General features: G+C 53.6%; 1 protein-coding gene and 1 pseudogene across 1 annotated transcript in view; one reads left to right on the top strand and one right to left on the bottom strand.

Moving 5' to 3' along the window:
- LMX1B (LIM homeobox transcription factor 1 beta) overlaps window positions 1–12,532 on the bottom strand; it is a 101,194-nt gene extending 88,662 nt beyond the window's left edge. The window contains exons 1-2 of the mRNA XM_085239390.1: window positions 12,126–12,532; window positions 11,719–11,905 (exon numbers count right to left, since the gene is read on the bottom strand). Coding sequence (XP_085095516.1) covers window positions 11,719–11,905; window positions 12,126–12,264 — 326 coding nt within the window. The 5' untranslated portion in view covers window positions 12,265–12,532. The remainder of the gene's footprint in view (window positions 1–11,718; window positions 11,906–12,125) is intronic.
- Window positions 12,533–17,562: 5,030 nt separating this feature from the next.
- On the top strand, window positions 17,563–18,757 carry LOC146543139 (uncharacterized; annotated as a pseudogene).
- Window positions 18,758–19,099: the final 342 nt, after the last annotated feature.

Genomic DNA, 19,099 nt, shown 5'->3' with positions numbered 1-19,099 from the left:
CATTTCACATTCCACTTATTCCCTCAAACTTTTCTACTGTTTGTAATTTTGCAACATTTTATATACTGCTCTTAATAATTACCCATCCTTTGTACTACAAATACTCCTATCCTTACTCTCCATCTGTACAAAACCAGAGCATTGCTTGTCTTTTCACAAACTCATACACACAAACCAAAGCGCACATGCAGGACATGGTTCTATCTGGTACAAGTTTGAGTACTCACGCAAATGCCAACACAAGTGTAAATAGCACACGGACGCAACACTGCTCATGTCACTCCTTCGTGAGTTTTTAAGGAGAGATGTGCAGACAACCTCCTTGGAGCCCAGGAACATCTTGTGGGATGAAGTGCTGATGTAAGTAATTTCACTCATATGTGCATAAATACAAATGGGAAAGCATCCTTGCAAGGCTTCTGCACGCTTTGCTCACAGGAAAGTGACTCCTCAGCACAGCAGCATCACTGCCAGTGCAGTCACAGAGAGCAGGGACTGCAGCTGCCCAGAGCCATACCCCAAGGTGACCCCCACCCCCCCATCCAGCCTGACTCAGGGCAGCCTCACCTGGCAAGGAGGGCACAGTGGGCCCAAGCCCCAGAGAGAGCTCAGCACTCCAGTGGGGCCCTCAGAAAGATGGTGTGGCAGGGCCTGCTGCTCCTGTGCCTGCACCAGTGATGGCTCACAACCCAGGCCTCGCTCCCCCAACAGCCCTCTGTGCCCCTTCAGGCTGGCAGCTGCAGCAAAGCCCTGGTACCAGGCATGGGGCCTCACACCTCTCTCTCCCCAGGCGCAAGCACATGTTCTGCAGAAGTCTTTTGGGGACATTCCTCCACGTAGCTTTGACCCACTGAGTCTTCCTTAATCACCTCTATAAAGCACAGAGTTTAAGCATCACAACCTGAAAATTAGATAAGACCACCTGAGAACATGGGGAAGCACATAAATTCTTCTGATGCTCAGTCTTGTGTGATTTCTCGCAGGTAACAAAAAAGCAGACCAACATGTAATACAGCTACTATCAATAGAATCACTCCAGAACTTTTTTTTTTACTGTTTCTTCTTGTTTTTCTTCTCTCTTCCTTCTTTCTCTGTAACTCTGGATTCTAATCATTAACAATTAGAGACTGAGTGAAGCACTAGAAATACATTACTTGCATTTTCCCAGTGAGTTGTCCTAATGCCATAACACAACAGAAAGTACAGCAACAACAGCATAGCAGCAAAGTCACACACTGCAGCAAGTGAGGATATGCTCAAATACAACAACCACAGAAATAAGGAGGAGGAAAAAAAAAAAAAAAAAAAAAAGCTACTTACCTTCAGAAGACCTCATGTATGTAGGGTTCTCCAGCAAGATACCCTTTGTCTCCACTGCCAACCCTTAAATGAGGTCTGTGTGCAGGGGTGGATCCTGGCTCCAGCCCTTCTGGTCACTCAGGTACATTGCATGCACCTCAGCTCCCCTGGGCCCTGCCTTCCCACCAGGTGCTCAGTCACTGCTTCAAGTCGTGACTTAGCATTTCTGCTACAGCTGTAAACACAGAGAGGACTACCAGCATACAGAGGAACATGAAGCAAAGAACGGGAGCTTATTTTTTCAAGATGTTTGGTGAAGAGATGGGTCCCTTATGCCCTGCTGCCAGTACCGTCACCTAACTCAGGGCTCATCACTGCCCTCACTGGCTACAGCTGAGCTGTGGGGTCACTCCACATGCAAACCTTTCACTGTCCATGAGGTCCATGCCAGGACCCAGCTGAGAGCCAACTCACAATGTTATGTGACATGCTTAGGGCTGTTTGGGCCTAAAGGAAGCCTGTCTCTAAAACCTGAGCAATACCGAGTGAGCAGCTATACCAAGTTCTCTCCAGACATTTTCTGTCAGGAAACCTGACCCTGCATGACCCTGCAAGCCGCTGCAGGCAGGGCCATTGGCTCCCAAGGTTCTGCTCACCGAGCCCTGACTGAGGCTCTGCCAGCCCAGGCCCTTGCTGGAGCTGAGGGATGGGCAGCAACCATGGCCCAGCACAGGGAACAGCCCCAGGAGCATCTGCTGGCCTCAGCCTGAGCTGCAGCCCACCACCCTGTTCTTCAGGGGCCACAGATAGGTACTGACTCGAGCCCGCGTGTCCAAGCCTTCAAGGAGAGGAAAGTCAGCCTGCAAGCTAGGACAATTAATACGCACATAGGGGAGGAGGGAGGATCAGTTTCATTTCACAAAATGTCAGATGCACAAAACATCCCAACGGCCGCACAGACACTGAGGGTCACTGACCCACGTTCAGCAGGAGGATGGACCAGGCAACACAGACCCCAATTACTGGAAGCACACGAGGTGAGGACCAGGCTACGTGCTTGCCCAGTTGCACCCGATGCTGAGTGGGACCCCAGGTAGCAGGAGCCACCCTACACTCCCCCAGCTTTCAGCTCTCCGGCAGTCCCTGCTATCAGCCCTTCTGTGGCTCCTGACCACGTGGAATGTTCCTGCAAGGCTCGTGGGGCTGGGAGGTGGGCCTGTTCTTGGCCAAGATCAGCCACAGCACCGAGGGTACAGCACCACTAAGATAAATAAATGGAGAGCTGCTGCAGGAGAGGTTGCTTAACGCTGAACATTAAGTACAAAGAAATGTCTGCTGAAGATCTTGAAGATTTATGCATGGTGCTGGGGCTACCAAGCTGCCACATACAGCTGTACCCTGCTGCACCAAAGGTTTCCAGAGGCTGCTTGCAGTCATTTCAGCGTTTTGTTTTGTGGGTTCTTTTTTTTTGTTTGTTTGTTTGTTTTGTTTTATTTTTTCCCATTTTGTGAGTCGCTCAATTTCCTGGTTTTCTACAGTGCTTTCTTGGGATTTTCTAATAAATTTGTTCTGTACAATAATTTAATGTTTATCTCATCTCACATGCATTATCAAAAGAAACCTCAGCAAACAGACAATCTTCCATGAAACTGCACTGAAGTTAAGAGAAAATTAGAAATCAGAGATTTCTAATGGGAAGCTGCAAGAATAGGTTCTATCAACTGATAGAAAAATAGCAGCTGTAAGCAAACTGATTATGTCCAAGGATAGGAACCCACAGGCTGAAAACAGCCGTTCCGTGGAGTGGCTGTCAGTGACACTGCAGCCTTTCTCACTCCCGGGTTCTGGTGGGGACCACGCTGCAGACAAAGCCCCACAAAGCTCCCAGTGATCCTGGCTCCGCTGGAGCAGCAAACACACTCCCAGCCATACCTCTCACATCCTCCTTCTGTAGGAAATATACAAGGAATGCACTAGTGCTAAATCTGTAAGGAGAAACTACTGTGAGCAGCAGTGATGCCTGTCAGTCTGATAGAACAATGCAAGTAATCACCAGCTGTAATAAATGCTTTAAAACACTATTAGTCATTCTTCTACAAATCTGCTTACTTCCTATCATGATAACAACATACAATAAAAGAAACAAGTGTGGAAAAAAGTATGGGTATAGACTGTTATGTAAAGACCTTTCTGTTTTGTTTTTTTAGTCAGTGAATTCAGGTTACACTAAGAAGCAAACACATGAGAGCAAACTTCCTAACAGCTACCAGGAGGATTTGGTCCTCAGCATGTGCACATAAATTCTATTAGCTCTTACTGGGAGAGTGCATGTGCACGCTTGTACATTATAAATAATACACTGATTGCAGTAAAATCAAGAGCCAAACTCTATCCTTTGATGAGAGAGGATAGCTCTCACTGAAGTCAATAGGAACTGCATGTTCACAAGTTCATGTCAACATTTGCAAAGGAAATTTTTTTGCATATTAAAAATAATATATCGTATGTTTTGGAAGCAAAGCAATGACCTCTCTTACAAGTGTTCTCCGTAAACATGTTGGCTTGTTACAGAAGCACCAGAGTATAAACCCTTATGAAGTTCCTAAGAAATATGCTATTCCTTCTTCGCAGTGATATTAAGTGGCTTTTAATCAATTTGCGCTGCAGCAGTTCTGCTGGATCTATAATGAAGATCACTGTAAAATTTCAAAACCAACAAATTAACACACTGGAATTAACCATTTTAACAATTCCTTTACTTTAACACAACCTTGCAAATGTCTACTTGCTCAGCAGCCCACGGCAAACAGTTTTTGAAAAGAGAGTAAAATTCCCTCTATTCAGCCTTAGCATCACAGTAAGAAGCACGCAGGCAGGTCTGAGGTGGACTGGTAGATTTCCGTCTCAGTCATGAAAAGTTGTAACAGATTTTGGATTCCTCTAGTAACAACTTTATCTTCTATAGGCAGGGTATACTTAATGTTGCATACAAGATACTTCATTTTAAGGGCTTTCCTTCTACATAAACTCTATTAAAATTGTGTAATTTGCCACACATGGTGTTTTCTACTAATAAGGTGCATTCGGTATCCAGTAAAGGGCAGTGGCAATACATATATACTGGATATGTGTTGGCTGTATAAAAGGAGAAAGTACTTATTGGCAATTTGTTTGGTAACAAGCAGAGCCTATTTGCTGCCCATTCACTTCCAGGAGTCCGTTCCTGTCTCCTCCTCACATCACTGTAGCAATGATGACCTGCCCGGATGTTCAAAACGTCACTGATGCCATGGCTGGCTCTGATCTCAGGGACTGTGTCAGCCAGAGTGACTCACCAGTTTGTTGAGATACATTCAGAGCAATTGCAGGCACACCAAAGGGTTAAACAAAAGAAAGACAATGTGTCGTTTGAGGAGTATCAGTCTAGTCAAAGCAAGTTCAAGAACTTGAAGTAAATGTAAGAGTTGTGATATATATATATATATAAAACAACTATTGAAGATCTGCCTCAATTTTATCTTGAATTTAACAGAGTATCCAGAAACAGTGAATAATTTGCCTGAGCAAGGCAAGCAAGTTTCAGATCTGTATCAGCATGTGTGTTATAAACAGCAAAGAAAACCATATTTAAAACCAAAAGTTTTAAAACCTTAAAGGTTTTTTTCTCTTGTGCTCTGTATTCTTGAACTCAGAAGTCTAACCTGATTTTTTTATTTTCTTTTACACTAAATATTAATTTATTCACGTGTTTTGTTTTACTGTACTTAGTCATTAAAGGAAAAAAAGTGGTGCATCTTTCCCTAAATGCTACCAGTGCTGTTAAAGTTCTCACTGCAACATAATCTTATTCTGTTTTTACAGTGCCTTCATGCAGAAAAGACTTCCACTTTCTAAAAATCTAATATTTTCTATCAAGAGAAAATCATTCCTTGGTGACACACGTGCATATTCGACAATCATTCCTGGCTCACTTGATACATTTATTCCAACTCAGTTAAAGAAAGGACAATTCTGTTCTTCACAGCACCCATCTGCACTGTAACTCCTCTCGTTTCAGAACCTGGCTGCTCAGCTGGCAGGGTTCACACCACAGTGCTCTGTACACCCAACCAAACTCTTTGTTTCAGAACAAATGTGGGGGCTGGATATTTTTTAATGAACAAGACACTGTCATTTCACCATGAGTCAATCTTTGCCTTCCGAGTAATGCAGCCATCCCCACATCATGCCAAACACCTTTCTGCCACACAAACTATCCAAGAGCAACACATGGTTTGTTTACCTTTACTGGAGACTGCTGCACCACTCACTCCACAGCTTTATTTATTTACTTGCTTGCTTTCTTACTTCACTGAAGCAATAATAAGTCTTATCGTGTAAGCAAAAGAAATGCAGGCAAAAAGAAGCATTTATCCCTGTTCTTTTGTTTGTTTTCTGCAAGTTTGTCTTCTGACCTGAAATGTCCTTCTTAAAGGGTACCATAATGTTCTTTTTCCATTTCACCAGCGTTTAAAATTCATAGCCGTTGTGAACCTGAGCTCTATGCAACTCACCAAATCCGCACAGTCAATTCAAGCAGCAGCAAACTGCTCTCCAGCATTATCACAAACTATTACCATTATGCACCACACTCTTGCAAAACTGCCAATAGTATGACACAGCACCAGAACCGTTGTGCAAAGCAGACACAGTGCGGGCTTGCTGCTCTTCAGCCTAGCAATGATCAGCAAAAAGAAGTATTTCAGCAGTCCTCTCTTCCCCCAGCTACCCACCGAGCTGAGCAGTCTGTGTGCAGCTCTGCGTGTGTCTGTGTGCACAACTGCACAGCAAGGGCAGCACGTTTGGTTTTATGGTCTCCTTACACTGAAGGCCCTGTCCTCTTTCGGGTGCACTCCAACCTCCTGCCAACTTGCACTGCGAGCATGCGGGGAGCTTGAGCTCACATCCAATAATTACTTTATCTGCTGCATTCTTCATGCCAGCGGAAGGAGATACTAAACAAAACGAAATCAATTCTTGTTACAACAAGAAGAACAGCAGTGAAGAAAAGCAAGGTGAGTATAAATCTCAATTTTGTGAATTTTGCCTGGAATGAAAAACAAGAACGACAGTTGCATTATGAGAAAGCACTCCTTTTTCTTCTGAAAATTTGTTTCCATCTATGTGACTAAGGTAGGCAGCCTTTGCCACCACCTCTCAAGCTCACGAGAGCAGTAAGCATTTCAAGGCATTTCTGCTTTGTAGCCTGCTCCACAACAGAGGAAAAGGTGTACACGTTTACAATTAAAATAAATTAATAAAATAATTAGTCTAAAAAGTTATATTATAATCGAGCTATTTTATCACGATATACTATTGATGACTGAAAAGGTGTAATGTATGTCTTTGAATTAGCTCAGTAGTTTAGGCCAAAAAATAATGGATGCAATTTCTTAAGAGGATAAAGAGCACTCCTGTTCATTTTACACTAGTGAAGAAATTTCAGTACAATGTATCATATGTATTGGTTATTTTTTCTAAGCTTGAAAGTTAAGTATTATAAATTATCCTCTTATTAATATAATTGCACATTGCCTATGTTGTAAAATGATCCCCCCTATCATTTTCTGCCGCGGATAAAACTATACATTACCACTGCAATCATTTTGTCTAGTGAGGCTACCACGCTTATCGAAGGAAACAACATGTCTCCCCAGACTCTAAGACGTGTCCCACTCCAGATCTCTGTGACACCTCTTCACCTTAACTCCCAACCCAGCTCTGCTCTCTGCCGGCTGTCGGTCCGGGGCCAAACCTGCACAGTTATCTTCTCTGCAGGCCCCGTCCGTGTCCGCAAGGAGATGGATTCCTGCTGACACCATGGGGACCCCAGGGGGCTCTGCCTGAACTCCTGCGATTCTGCTTACGTCATCTGCACAAACAACAGTTACGTTTCCTCTGCACTCCTGCTTTTGGAGTTGTTTGGAGGTGCTACTACACCCATTCTCACAGACAACACCAAACCTGGCCAATGCGCCCGACAGCGCGGGACTGCTTGCATTTCCAGCAAAAAAAGCCGGAGTATTTCAGACACTTTTGAAAGCATTTTTAGTGGATGACATAACTTTAATCATTGCTGTACGTCCTGAGCATGTGCCCACATTGTTCCTCATTTGCAAGCAGCAGTTCGTCCTCACGCTGTTGCACAACGGCACAAACAGGGAGCACTGCCGGCCCGGCGCAGGAGCTGAGCGGGACAGCACGCACTGATTCAGAGTGAGCCTGCTTGAAAGAAGATAGCAAAGGAAAGATGAAAACAAAAAAATCTTCCTGTTAGCAGACAGAGTTGCCCATTCCACACACAGCAGAACTTGAGAGCTCGAGTCGCTTCTTGCGCCTTGAATTCTGCCTACATTCCACAGCCTGCTCTCACGGCAGAAATGCTTTCCCTCTCTCTCTCCCTCCCTCTCTGTCTCTCTCTCTCTGGAAGAAAAATAACCTCCACGAAAATTAGAGACATTTATTAATAGGAAGCCTTTGTCTTATTTTGAATATAAAACACAGCTGAATCAGGAAGCATCACCCTCAGTATTAAGCTCGTGTGAAAGAATTCACAAAATCTGGGGGAGTTAACATTTACACAGCAAGAAGGTTTCCCAGCACTTTGTTTCCTTCCTGCTAGGTACACGCTGCTCCACGCTGCTCTGACACAGAAATACAGACATGGGCAAGGAAAGACTCAAAGATGAAGAATGGTACAAATAGGTACCAGAAATACATTGCAATTACTTTGATAGAATCCAAAAATGATCCTAAAGCAACGTCTGACATATCCTTAAGAATCTAACAAAAATCTACATACTCCTCTTTCCCACTCCAAGCAAAACTTAAAATGCATTCATGAAAAATTATGAAATACGAACTGTGAGGCTCGTTATGCTGTTCCTGAATAAATGACCGCCTTTACAGCCTTTATTTTCAAAACTAGAGTAAGAATATGGGTCTTTCTAGAAATTACATTTATTTTGAGTAGTTATAAAAATGTAACCTGAGATGGTTATTGTTCATGGCATAGATAAATTTAAATATCAGCAGAAACTGGGGCAAATCATTACGTAACAATGAGTAGTGAGGAGAAAACAAAGCAGCAGAAAAGCAGAATCAGAAAAAAAACAGAGAAAAAAGGAACATACAAATGGAAAAGAAATGTAATATTAATGTTTTACAGCAGGAAGCACTATTACAAGTGATACAACAAATAAACTCATTTAAGCGAATAACCTGAGTATAACTACGTAAAACAGCTATTTTTGAGAAGTGTTCAAGGTTTTAATTTATCGGGAAAAAAAAAAAACTTCTATAGAAAAAGTTGTGAATGTAAGATTCCAAATAGGTATCGATCCTGCAGTCTGGCAAAGGTCTCATTAAAATCAAAGCAATTTTGTTTGACTCAGGTTTGCAAGAGTCTGCCCTCCTGGTGCCATTGTTCTGCTCCGTATTTTTCCCTAGAAGCCCCACAAGCAAAGGTATTGTGTCCCTCAAAATAATACGTCTTAGCAAAGTAAATACTTCACATGAAATCAACAGACCAGAATGTACTTTTCAAGAAGAAAAGTTGATTGCACTGTTATAAAAACAGCACAGAACACATGCGCAGCAAAATGCAGGTTCTACTGATAGACCGACGGTATTTTTGTGATCAATTAGATTTATCAGGCACCTCCGACTGCTTCAAACTGTGCTTGGGCCACTAAGCCATCTCCCCCCGGATTTACTCTAACATTCCAGGCACAGGGGTAGCATCAGACAGCCAACAGCCAACATTTTCATTAAAAAAAAAAAAAAAAGACAAATATTTGCAGCCTCCCCCCTAATGCCAAATGCCCTCATCCCAGGATGGGCAGGAATCGTTCCTGACCCAGTGAAAGGTTTAAGGTCTGATATCTGACCCATCAGAAGCTTGCTTTCATTAGAAAGACGAGACAGCAGCTTTCCAAAGATACACACACAGCACTTGATTATAGTCCTGGGAGTTCTGGAGAAATCTGACCTTTAAATTACATTACTACATGCAGAAAATCTATTTAAAGTACATTTCAGCAACTAAGATATTTCAGTAATCTTTATTCTCCCTGTTCTATTTTTTTCCAGAGATCTCTAAACAGGACTCAAGCAACAGAAAGCACCTGATGTTACTGATGCTGCCCTTCTGTACCGCGCCGTCCCAGCCCTGCACCCCGGCACGCCGCCCAGCACCGGGCAGCGAGCGACGCTGTGGGACGGCTGTGAGCAGAGATGGCTGAGCAGCGCTGCTGCTGCACGGCTCCTCGCACTGACAAAACCCATCGCCTGCATCGTGCCGCCGTGGAAGCAGCCCGCGTGTCTTTATGGCTCTTTTGTGCTTCAGCTATCGCAAAAGACGGCTTCTCCACGTCTAAAACACTGCAGAGAGGAAAAGCACGCAAGCGATGTCAACATTTGCTCTTTTGGGCTGATAAAATTTCAGAGAAACAAATTTGGATGCACCGTGTCTCCCCTCCCCTTTCCATGAGCTCCTTCTGCTGTCAGTCCTTGGGGGCACACACAGCAGGCCACCATGTAATGTCACACTAGGTGCTGGGATGCAACAAAGGCCAACATGTTGATATCTTTTTATTGCTCGTCAGCCTGCTTCCCCCGCTTCCCCCTAAACAATCGGACCCCTTTGATAACACAGAAATTTCTGAAGAAGTTACATTTCTATTTGCAGTCAAAGAAGTTTCTCTGCCCCCAACGCAATACTCCTATCACCTTGCTTTTTGACTTACAAAACGTTATCCTTATTTTTATAGAAACTAAAAGATAGGGCTGCAGTGATACATTTGTTTATAAGCACAAATATTTATATTGCCAAATAATGCCCTTTGTTTGTTTGTACGTTTTTCAGGTAGACTAACAGCTATTTTAAATTCCTCCTCCATTAAGAAAAGTTCCTAAGGTAACATTGCCTACATGGGCAGAAGTTTCACTGACCTCCCAGTAGAGCCGCTACGGCGTGTCTTATTTTGTGTAGAAATCAAATGCGAAGTATGTGGAGATGCTTCCCTAATAGCAGCCCGAGAAAACACAAATATTGCTGAAGCCTCAGCCCCACAATGGCAGAACTGCGGCAGAGCAGCGGAGAACTCTGGTTTACTTTCATGTGAAGCACCAGGCCCGTGGAAGATTCTTTAATAGCATGCTGGTAAGGGCTGCAGTATGAAATAACACGTTTTGTTGTAATTCCTAAACAGGGGGACATTTATCTGGGCCATTTATACAAGAGTTATAACCCTAACAATATTTATACTCAGCATGTCATGTTAGCATTTACTACCAGTTTCCATGGAGATGGATTTTCATGCTGTAGCTATGAAATGCACATTGTTGCCACTAAGCCACTTCAGGCCTTTCTGGAAGCCTGCTGAATGCCTGACAAAAGTTGATGCAAACCAATAGTTGTTGTTCTTTGTTTGTTGCCAGACTTCTAGCAGAGCCATATTATGTCCTAGTGATTGAAGTGCCCATGTTCGCCCCCCTCCCGGCACAAAAAGGATCCTCAATTTCGGTGACAAGCATGAAGTGGGCTTCTGCAGGGGAGGACAAACACCACGCAGGGCCGGAGCTCTGTCTCCGCACAAGGACACGGCGCGGCGGGGGGCCGCTTTCCCGACAAAGCCTGACATTTTGGGGACAAAGTGTAAATAAAATAAAGCGCGGGGAGCGCCCGGGCCCGCGAGGAAGGAGGCAGCGCCGGGCTCCTCCCGCCCCGCCCGGCCGCGGTGCCACGGTCGGCGCCAGCCCCTGCGGGCACGGCCCCGCTCACCCCCGCACAACCCGCCCGGCCCCGCGCCCGCTCCCCGTCCGCCGGACAGATGCGCCCCGACGGCCCCGCGCGGTCACCTCGGAGCTCGCCGCCCGCACGCGGCTCCTCCGGGCTCCTCCCGGCTCCTCCCGGCCGGGTCGGCGCCCGGGCACGGCGGGAGAGACGCGGCTCCCGGGGCCGTCCCAAGCAGCGCCGGCGCCGCGGGCGGCTACGGGACGGGTCTCGGCCTCGGGCGGACGGAGCCCACCGGCCCGGCACCCCGCGACGGTGCCCCCGAAGGCCGCGTGCGGACAGCCGGGCGGGCCGCAACGAGCTGCCCTCTCCGACGGCACCGCGGAGCGCAGCGGATCCAAACGCGAGGACGTTTGGACTCCGCGTTATTTCAGCGCAACGCTCATTTCCAGGCGGCCGCTCCGCCTCGGAGCTGGGGTCCCCGTCGCCCTCGGCAGCCCCGAGCGCTGCCCCGTTTCTGCGGCGCTTTGGGCGTCCGCTCGGAGCCTCGCGGCGCTCCTCCGGGCCGGGCCGAACCGCGCCTCCGAGCCGCGCCGCGCCGAGCCGAGCCGGTCCGGGCCGCGCCGGGCGCACGGTGCTCTTACTGTTGGTAGTCCTGTTTGCAGTAGAGCTTTCGGTCCCGGAAGTAGCAGCTGGTGGTGAGGGCTTGCTGACACACCGCGCACTGCAAACACTCCTCGTGCCAGGAGGACTCGTTCACCCTCATCAGAAAGCGATCCGAGATGGGCCTCTGGCAGCCTTCGCACACGGCCTGGTGCGGGCACTCCGACCCTGCGAACGGCAAAGCGCGGCGTGAGGCGGCGGGACGGCCCCGGCCCCGGCCCCGAGCTCGGCAGCACCGCGCGGAGCGGCCGCTCCCGGCGCGCGCCCCGAAGTGTCACTCAGTCCCGCGCCTGCAGCCCGCGATCAGCCCTGCACGGCGCAGCCCGGGACGGCGCGGAGCCGCGGAGCGTCTCCTCTGGGGCACGGCCGAGGAACGAGCGGGACTCACCCAGTAACACTCCGAGCGTGGCCGGACCCGAGCGCAGCGGGTGATCTTCCATCTTGATGCCGTCCAGCATCTTGGCGCAGTCCGTCGGGCCGCGCGGGAAGCACCTCTCCAAGGACTCGGGGCCCGAGGCGATGTCCATATGGGGCGGCGGCGCGGGGGAGCCGGGGACTGCGGGGCCGCGCACCCCGCGTCGGGCCGAGCGCGGGGCGCTGCGTTGCCAGGAGGAGGGAGCGCTTTTACTTTTATCTGGGAGACATGAGGCGCGCTTCCTGCCGGCGCTTCCAGAGACGGGGGGCAGAGGAACGAGCCGGCGCCGTGCCCATGGGGCGGCCGCGCTACACGGGCGCGCACATTGCCGCGCACACGGCGCGGGGCGGCCGCGGTGTCACCTGCTCCCGGCAGCGCCGAGCCCCACGCCCGCAGGAGGGCCCTCCCGGGGCCGGGCCGGGCGGAGCGGTGGGGCCGGGCGGCGGCGGGGCTTCCCGGCGCTCCGCAGCCCCTGTGCCATGCGGCGTCCCGAGGAGCCGCGCCGTTTAGAGCAGGGGCCGCGGCGGAGGAACACACCCCCCGGCGCCTCACCCCTCCTCAAACTTGCTGACATTTGAACTCCATTGGTGCGCGCAGTATCGCTGCGCCGCGGTGATCCGTCTCCTCGACGTCAAATAGTGCCCTGGCCCCGGCGGGCCCCCGCAGCCCCCGAAGCGCGGCGGCGCCCGGGGCGCAGGGCGGGCGGGCTTCGCGCACCCCGGGGCGGACCGGCCCGGCTCGCCTTTGCTCGGATGCGGGGCGCAGACCGGGTGCGGAGCCGGAGCGCGCCCCGGGCTGGGGACCGGGGACCGGGAGGAGAGAGCGCGGCCGCCGAGGAGCGCGGCGGAGCGGCGCCCGCAGCCCCGAGCCTCAGCTCCGCCGTGCCGCGTCCGGCCGGGCGGCAGCCGAGAGCCGGCGGCGCGGCCCGACGGCGGCTCCTGGCTCCTGCCCAGCGGTACGTAGCTGCGCCGCTTCCCCCGCTTCTGGCGTCCCCCGGCCGGGCGCGGGCAGGTGGCGGCGGGGCCCGACCACGACGGGCAGCCCTCGAGCGGGAGCCGCCGGGGCCGCGCCCGATCCCCGCGCTGGCACCTGGAGGGGCCGGAGTCGCCTCGCCGCTGCCGCCCGGGTCCGCGCCGGTCCGGAGCTGAGAGCCGCTCCCGGCTCGGTGCTCCGCGCTGCCCACGGAGGGCCCGGCCCGAGGGAGCGCCCAGCGGCCCCGCGTGTCCCCGGCGGCACCGCCCGGGGCTGAGGGTGGCGGAGCGGCCCGCGCTGTGTCCGGGAGGGCTCCTTGCGCCCTTCGTACATAATGCTTCGTGACGAAGGCTTCGGATGTGCTGTGCTTTTTCGTACTCTTAAATGCAAAAGTACTGAAACGCGTAGATGCTCCGTGTTTATATACACAATGCGTATATTTGCACACAATATGCGTGTGGAAAAAAAAACCAACATATTTTAATATATTGCGCTCTTCTGTTTTCTTGTTCGGAACCGATCCACGAATAGCGAGACGCACCGATCTCCGCACGCGGGACAAAGATCTCCCGAGCTCCCGGGGCTCGCGCTTTCCTTTCGTTTTTGTTTCTCTGCTGATACTGTTAAAATTTAAATCTCAGGAAATAAAAATCTGGAAAGGATTCCGCGCGGGATTCTTAATGTGACCCGTGCTATGCTGTGACCCCGCTGAAGGAAGAGAGTTTATTTTGTAATGCTCCTCAAATGTTGATATTTAATAAGCAGGACAAGTGTTAACCTGAATTACTTAATGCGTCTTTTTCTGGGTCTTAAGATAAAGCCTCTTTCTGCTCGTGCAGAAACAGCTCTGAGTGAAATTCGTGATTTAGTCAAATATTTTGGGAAGGATTTTAAGTGATAGAGCCTATTTTATTTTTATTTGGGACATTATAAATCTGAAAACCTTTGTAGCTAATGCTGAAAAAATAATATACGATTATTCAATTCTGAGATCAAGATAAAAGCTGCTTAAATTTCAGACTTCAATCGGAGGAGAGAAAAGCATCTCATGTACACTAATTTTCTGTGTTACCTCCTTATTTTCGTGTAAGGATTCAGTTTCTTCACCGCATCGGGCTTCCCCCAATCTATCTCTTACGACTACGAGGACAGTCGGAGCCCTGCTTTCCTCTCCATAATAATTTTCGTAAATTCTAATTTAAAAAAAAAAAAAAGGGACCAACCAAACAAAAAAGAAAAAGAAGAAAAAAAAAACCCCACCAAAAACGAAAATAGCGAAGCGATCGTGTGGCGGGGCCGTGAGGAGCGGAGCGGGAATTCAACATCCTTGCACCCCCGGGATCCATTCCATCTTTGTTCTTCGGCTTTCACTCACAAATATCGCCCTAAAGATGGGTTCCCTCGCACCGGCTGCTCCCATCCCCGCCCGCTGCCCCGAGAGCCATTCGATGAGGTGTTACCTTCGGTTTCCAAAGTGCTTTTAACGAAAAAACAAAATACAATTAAAACACCCACGCGCAAAACCATCACAGAAATAAAACCAAGCCGAGCCCCGCAGCCCCACCTCCCGCGGCTTGCTTCTAATTCGGCATTTATTTGCAAGACAAATCTTTTTGTTTTGAGGTGTTTTGTTTTAATTTGGAGAGCGCAGCGGCCAAACACCGCTCCGTGTTTCCCGAACGAGGCGGCGGAGCGGAGAGAAGCGGCGCAGAGCGGCGGCCACCACGAGAGGCTCCGCGGCCGCAGCAGCCCCGCGCGAAGCGCCGCTCCGGGCCGCAGTCGGACCCCGTGCGGGACCACGAGAGCTCCGCTCGGCGATGTGCGCGCGTTCGGGACAGCGCGGGGCGCCGCGCGACTCGAAGGGACGGAGACAGAGGAGCTCCGCGATTTTTCTGCCTTAAGCGCTCGGTCCCCGGGCGGCTGTGAGGACGTCCGCGCGTTCTGGAGCGTGCGGCCCGTCCGCGTTCGCGTGTTCTGCCGAGTTCCCGGCTGAGGGCGGGCAGGCGGGCGGCCCCGGGGGCTCGGGGAGATCCCCGCGGGACGGGAGTTGGCTGCGCCGGCGGTGCGGGCGACCTCGCGAGCGGTGGTCGTGGGCCCCGGCTGCGGGTGAGCTTCCCGCGGCCGCCGGAGGCGACGATCGCTCCGCGGCCCGGCCCGGCCCGGCCCGGCCCGGCCCGGCCCCGAGCGCAGCCTGCCCCCTGCCGGCGCGCGGAGGCACGACCCGGAGCGCCGCGGGAGCTGCGGGGCCGGGAGCGGACCGGGGTCAGCCGGGGCGAGGCGAGCTCGGGACTCCCGTGGTCGGCGGACTCGACCCCGGGGCTGCCCCGTGGGGAGCCGCCCGCGCCGCTCGTCCCCGTCCACGCGCGGACGGTGATGGGGCTGCGGGGTTCGTCGGCTTTCTTTGTTTTTTTCTGCCCTCGCAGCGGCGCAGCGGCGCTGCGCGCTCCGCACGGCCGCGGCATCGACCATCGCTGCGCGGGGAGCAGCCCGCTGCGGGGCGGTCCCGACGGGGGCAGCTGCGGCCCGGGCACTGACAGCGAGGGAGCCCGCGGAGTTCCCGAGCCGCCCCGTCGGGCCCTGCGGCTCTGAGCCGCTCTGCCGTCCGCTCTCTTTTTTGCAGCGCACTGCGGGGCCACTCGGAGCGGCTGGCGGGTGCGCCCGGCGCTGACGGATGTAGCCCGCGCTGCCTCTCTCGGAAGGATAAATGTAAGCGAACCGCAAAGTGTAGTTACTGCTAACAATAACAATAAATTACCGGGCTGCCGCTCGGTGGCACAAACAAATGATTTGTGCGCAGAACGCGGTGCCTCCCCGCACCTCGAAGCCACCCCTCTCCGGGGCTCGGGCCGCAGCCCCGGCAGCAGGTGGGGGGCGGCGGCGGGGACGCCCGGTGCCCGTAGGGCAGAGGGAGGGGGCCCGAGGCCGGCGCCCCGCGGGATGTCAGAGGGCCCCACCCGGGGGCTGCGAGAACCGTCGTCAGAGCGCGGTCCCGGCCGCGCCGTGGGGAAGGAGAGCACCGCGCCGCCGCTTTAATTAAGCGGGATCTCTTTGATATAGGCAGCCCGATGCTATCTCTGTTGTTCCCTTCTCGGCAGCTTTTGGGTAGGAAAATTGCTGAGGAAGCGGCATCGCACGGGGCCGTGCAGCGCCAGATCGCCCCGGGCAGGTCCCGGTGCGTGCGAGTGCGCGGCGCGCTGGGAGTTCCAGCCTCGCCGAGGTGCGGTGCGCGCTGTATTTTCGGGGGGCCTGGAGGAACGAGAGTCAATTTACCATGATTAAAGGCACAAGCAAGAAGGCGCCACGCATTTGCATGCGCCTTCATCTTTTTTAAGTGGATTTTTGAGGGCAGCGTGGCAGACGGAGCCGGGCCCATCGTCCTCTTCCCGCCAGCGGAGCGCCTCCCGCATTGCTGAGCGCCGCAGGCCTCCGACCCTCCGCCCGCCCGAAGGAGCGGCGGCCCCGGGGCCCGTCGGGGCGGTCCCGGCTGGGCGCAGAGCCGCTCCGCCGCCCTCTCTCCCCGTTGGCTCGGGCACGGGTCCGCGGGAGACGCCAAGTCAGCCCCACACAATCGGCCCGGTCCGGCGACAGGCGCGGCCCCGCGTTGCTTTCCCCGCGCCGCAGGCAGGAGGCTCACCCGGCGCCGGAACCTCCGGGACGGGGTTTTACCCTCTTACGGGGCCGCGTATGGGGCAACTCGGCCTCTTCCGACCCGGCCTCGAAGTTCCCCAGGCATCCCCGGAGCGCGAGGGTCCGCATCCCGCGCCCCTCTGCCCCGGGCGCTGCCCCGCCCGCCAGCGGCCGCGCTGAGACGGGGCTGTCGTGTCTGGCCCGGCGCCGGACAGAGGCTGAGCTCGGAGCCCAGAAGCGGCGGCGGTGGAAAACGTGCCCGCGTCCCAGCGCATTCTCCCGGCTCCGGTCCCGCTCACATCACACCGAGCCGGACCCCGACCTCGTCCCGGCCGATCCTCGCCCCCACCATCAATCCGCACTCGCCCTTCTGGGGACCCCGCGTTCGCGAGCGGGGACAGAGTGGGAGCGATGGGGCCCGACGGGACGGGCTGGGCCCGCTGGCAGCGGCGTGGCGCGCACATGTGGTCCGGCGGCGGCCGGTGCCAGGTGCAGGGCTGGGGGCAGAGTTTACCGCCGAGTTCTGATGGCTCCGCGCGTTTCCCAGCCCGGGGGAGGGCGGGGGTCCTTTTCCTAGTTCAGGGCAAATACCTTCATTTCACTGGGAAATTTAACCTCTCCTTGGAGTTGGATCCATTATACGGGTTTAATATCCGCTCTTTTACAGCTCAGCGTTGTAAAGGCAGCAGCCAGGTCTGTGAACTCTGACATGTGCACCCGGGGGGGGTGGGGGGGGGACCTGCGGCGCGGGGCGCGCCTGGAGCGCAGCCTTTCATCTGCTGGGCCGCCGACCGGCGGGGGAGGGGGGGATGGGGGCGGGCGACAGCTGCCCGGGGTTGCGGGACGGGTCCGAAGTGCCCGCGCTCCCCCTCGGGCCCTCGGCGCGGCCCCAGGAATTCCGCAGCCCAACGGGCTGGTGCTGAGGCGGGGGCCGTGCAGGGCCCGGTGGGCTCCTGCTGGCGGGGCTCAGCAGGTGCCCGTATCGCCGAGTGCATCGAGCCCAGCGCTGGGCGTGCTGCCGGAGCCCTCGGTCTCGAATGATCCCCAGCCGTCGGTCATCGACGAGGCAGCGCCCGCACGGTTACCAGCCGTGACACACTCCGCAGAGCCGCACCTTCCGCACCGGCGGAAACCGCACCAGAAGCCCGGCGGGGCGCGCCGCGCCACGCAAGAAGGCCGAGGTGCCCCGCAGCCGCAAGGAGGAACGAGTGTACCCCGAATCTTCCCGGCAGATCCCCGCTTTTATTTTCCCCGCAGATCGGCAGGTGCGTGGGGCTACGCGGGAGGGGGCGCGGGACCAGCGCTGCCCGCGGAACTTGGCCGAGCCGAGCCGTCGGGGCCTCGGGGGCAGCGCCGGGAACCGCTGAGCCGGGGCAGCCCCTGCGGGCAGCCCGCAGCTGGGTACGCGCGGTGCGCTCCGTCCGCACAGCGGTCCCCGCTCCGGCCCGGGCTGCAGGCAGCGCAGGGGGCTCCGACGGCTCGGCTCAGTCGGGACGGGAGGGCAGGCGGCTCACCTGGAAAGGACGGAGCTGCCCGCTCCTCTGCTTTGCGGACGCACTGCGGGGTCACATCTATACGTTTAATCGACAAATCTAATAAAAGCACGTTTTCAGGAGCGAACGAAATCCAACAACGAGAAATCGTTTTCTGGCCAGGCAGCCGCTCGCCTACGACCGACGTCTCCTGCCGCCTCGCTGAAGGGAGCGCGGATCCCGACCGCGTCGGCCACTCTCTTCCCTGCACGACGGCGCCGCCACGGCCGCGCTGTCGTCCCGGGACTTCCTAAGAGCCGCGCACCTTCCGTGGGAAACCGAGAGCGGAGCCGCGGCCGGTGCGTGGCCGAAGCCCTCCGGGGGTTCCCGGCTCCGCGCCCGCGGTTCACTGCCGGAGTTCGGCCCGGCACAGCGCACGGCTCGACGGAGCGCCCGCTTTACACGGCTGCAGCCGGCGATCTCGCTGTTCTCCTGCTCTGCTTGTTGCTTCCCAAAGGGAGAAGCACAAAATAAAGACCTAGAGCAGACAGAAAAAGGAGAGGGATTTGCATACGAGATAGTTTATCTTCTCACGTAAGATATTAATAGTTATCAGCAAATACAATCAATAGGTGGTTTTGTTACGGTTACACAGTCAGAGTCTTTTTGCTTTGGGTCTCCCGCACCATCTCTGTAAATAAAAAACGATCACATTAAATGGGGAGATATCAAAAACCGTGCGAATAAGTAACGCTGTTAACCTCGCCAGCCTGAGAATTCCCTGGAATAGCAGAGCTGAGAGTTCCTTTCTGGTTTATATTAGTGATTACTGCACTGTCATTAAAGAATGCAGTGGTGGAAATATTTGCTTCGGGA

The sequence above is a fragment of the Meleagris gallopavo genome, chromosome 19 (assembly GCF_905368555.1).
Source record: "Meleagris gallopavo chromosome 19, MGAL_WU_HG_1.1, whole genome shotgun sequence".
NCBI lineage: Eukaryota > Metazoa > Chordata > Aves > Galliformes > Phasianidae > Meleagris > Meleagris gallopavo.
Note: the sequence above shows the minus strand (reverse complement) of the source record. Positions and strands in the feature narration are given on the sequence as shown.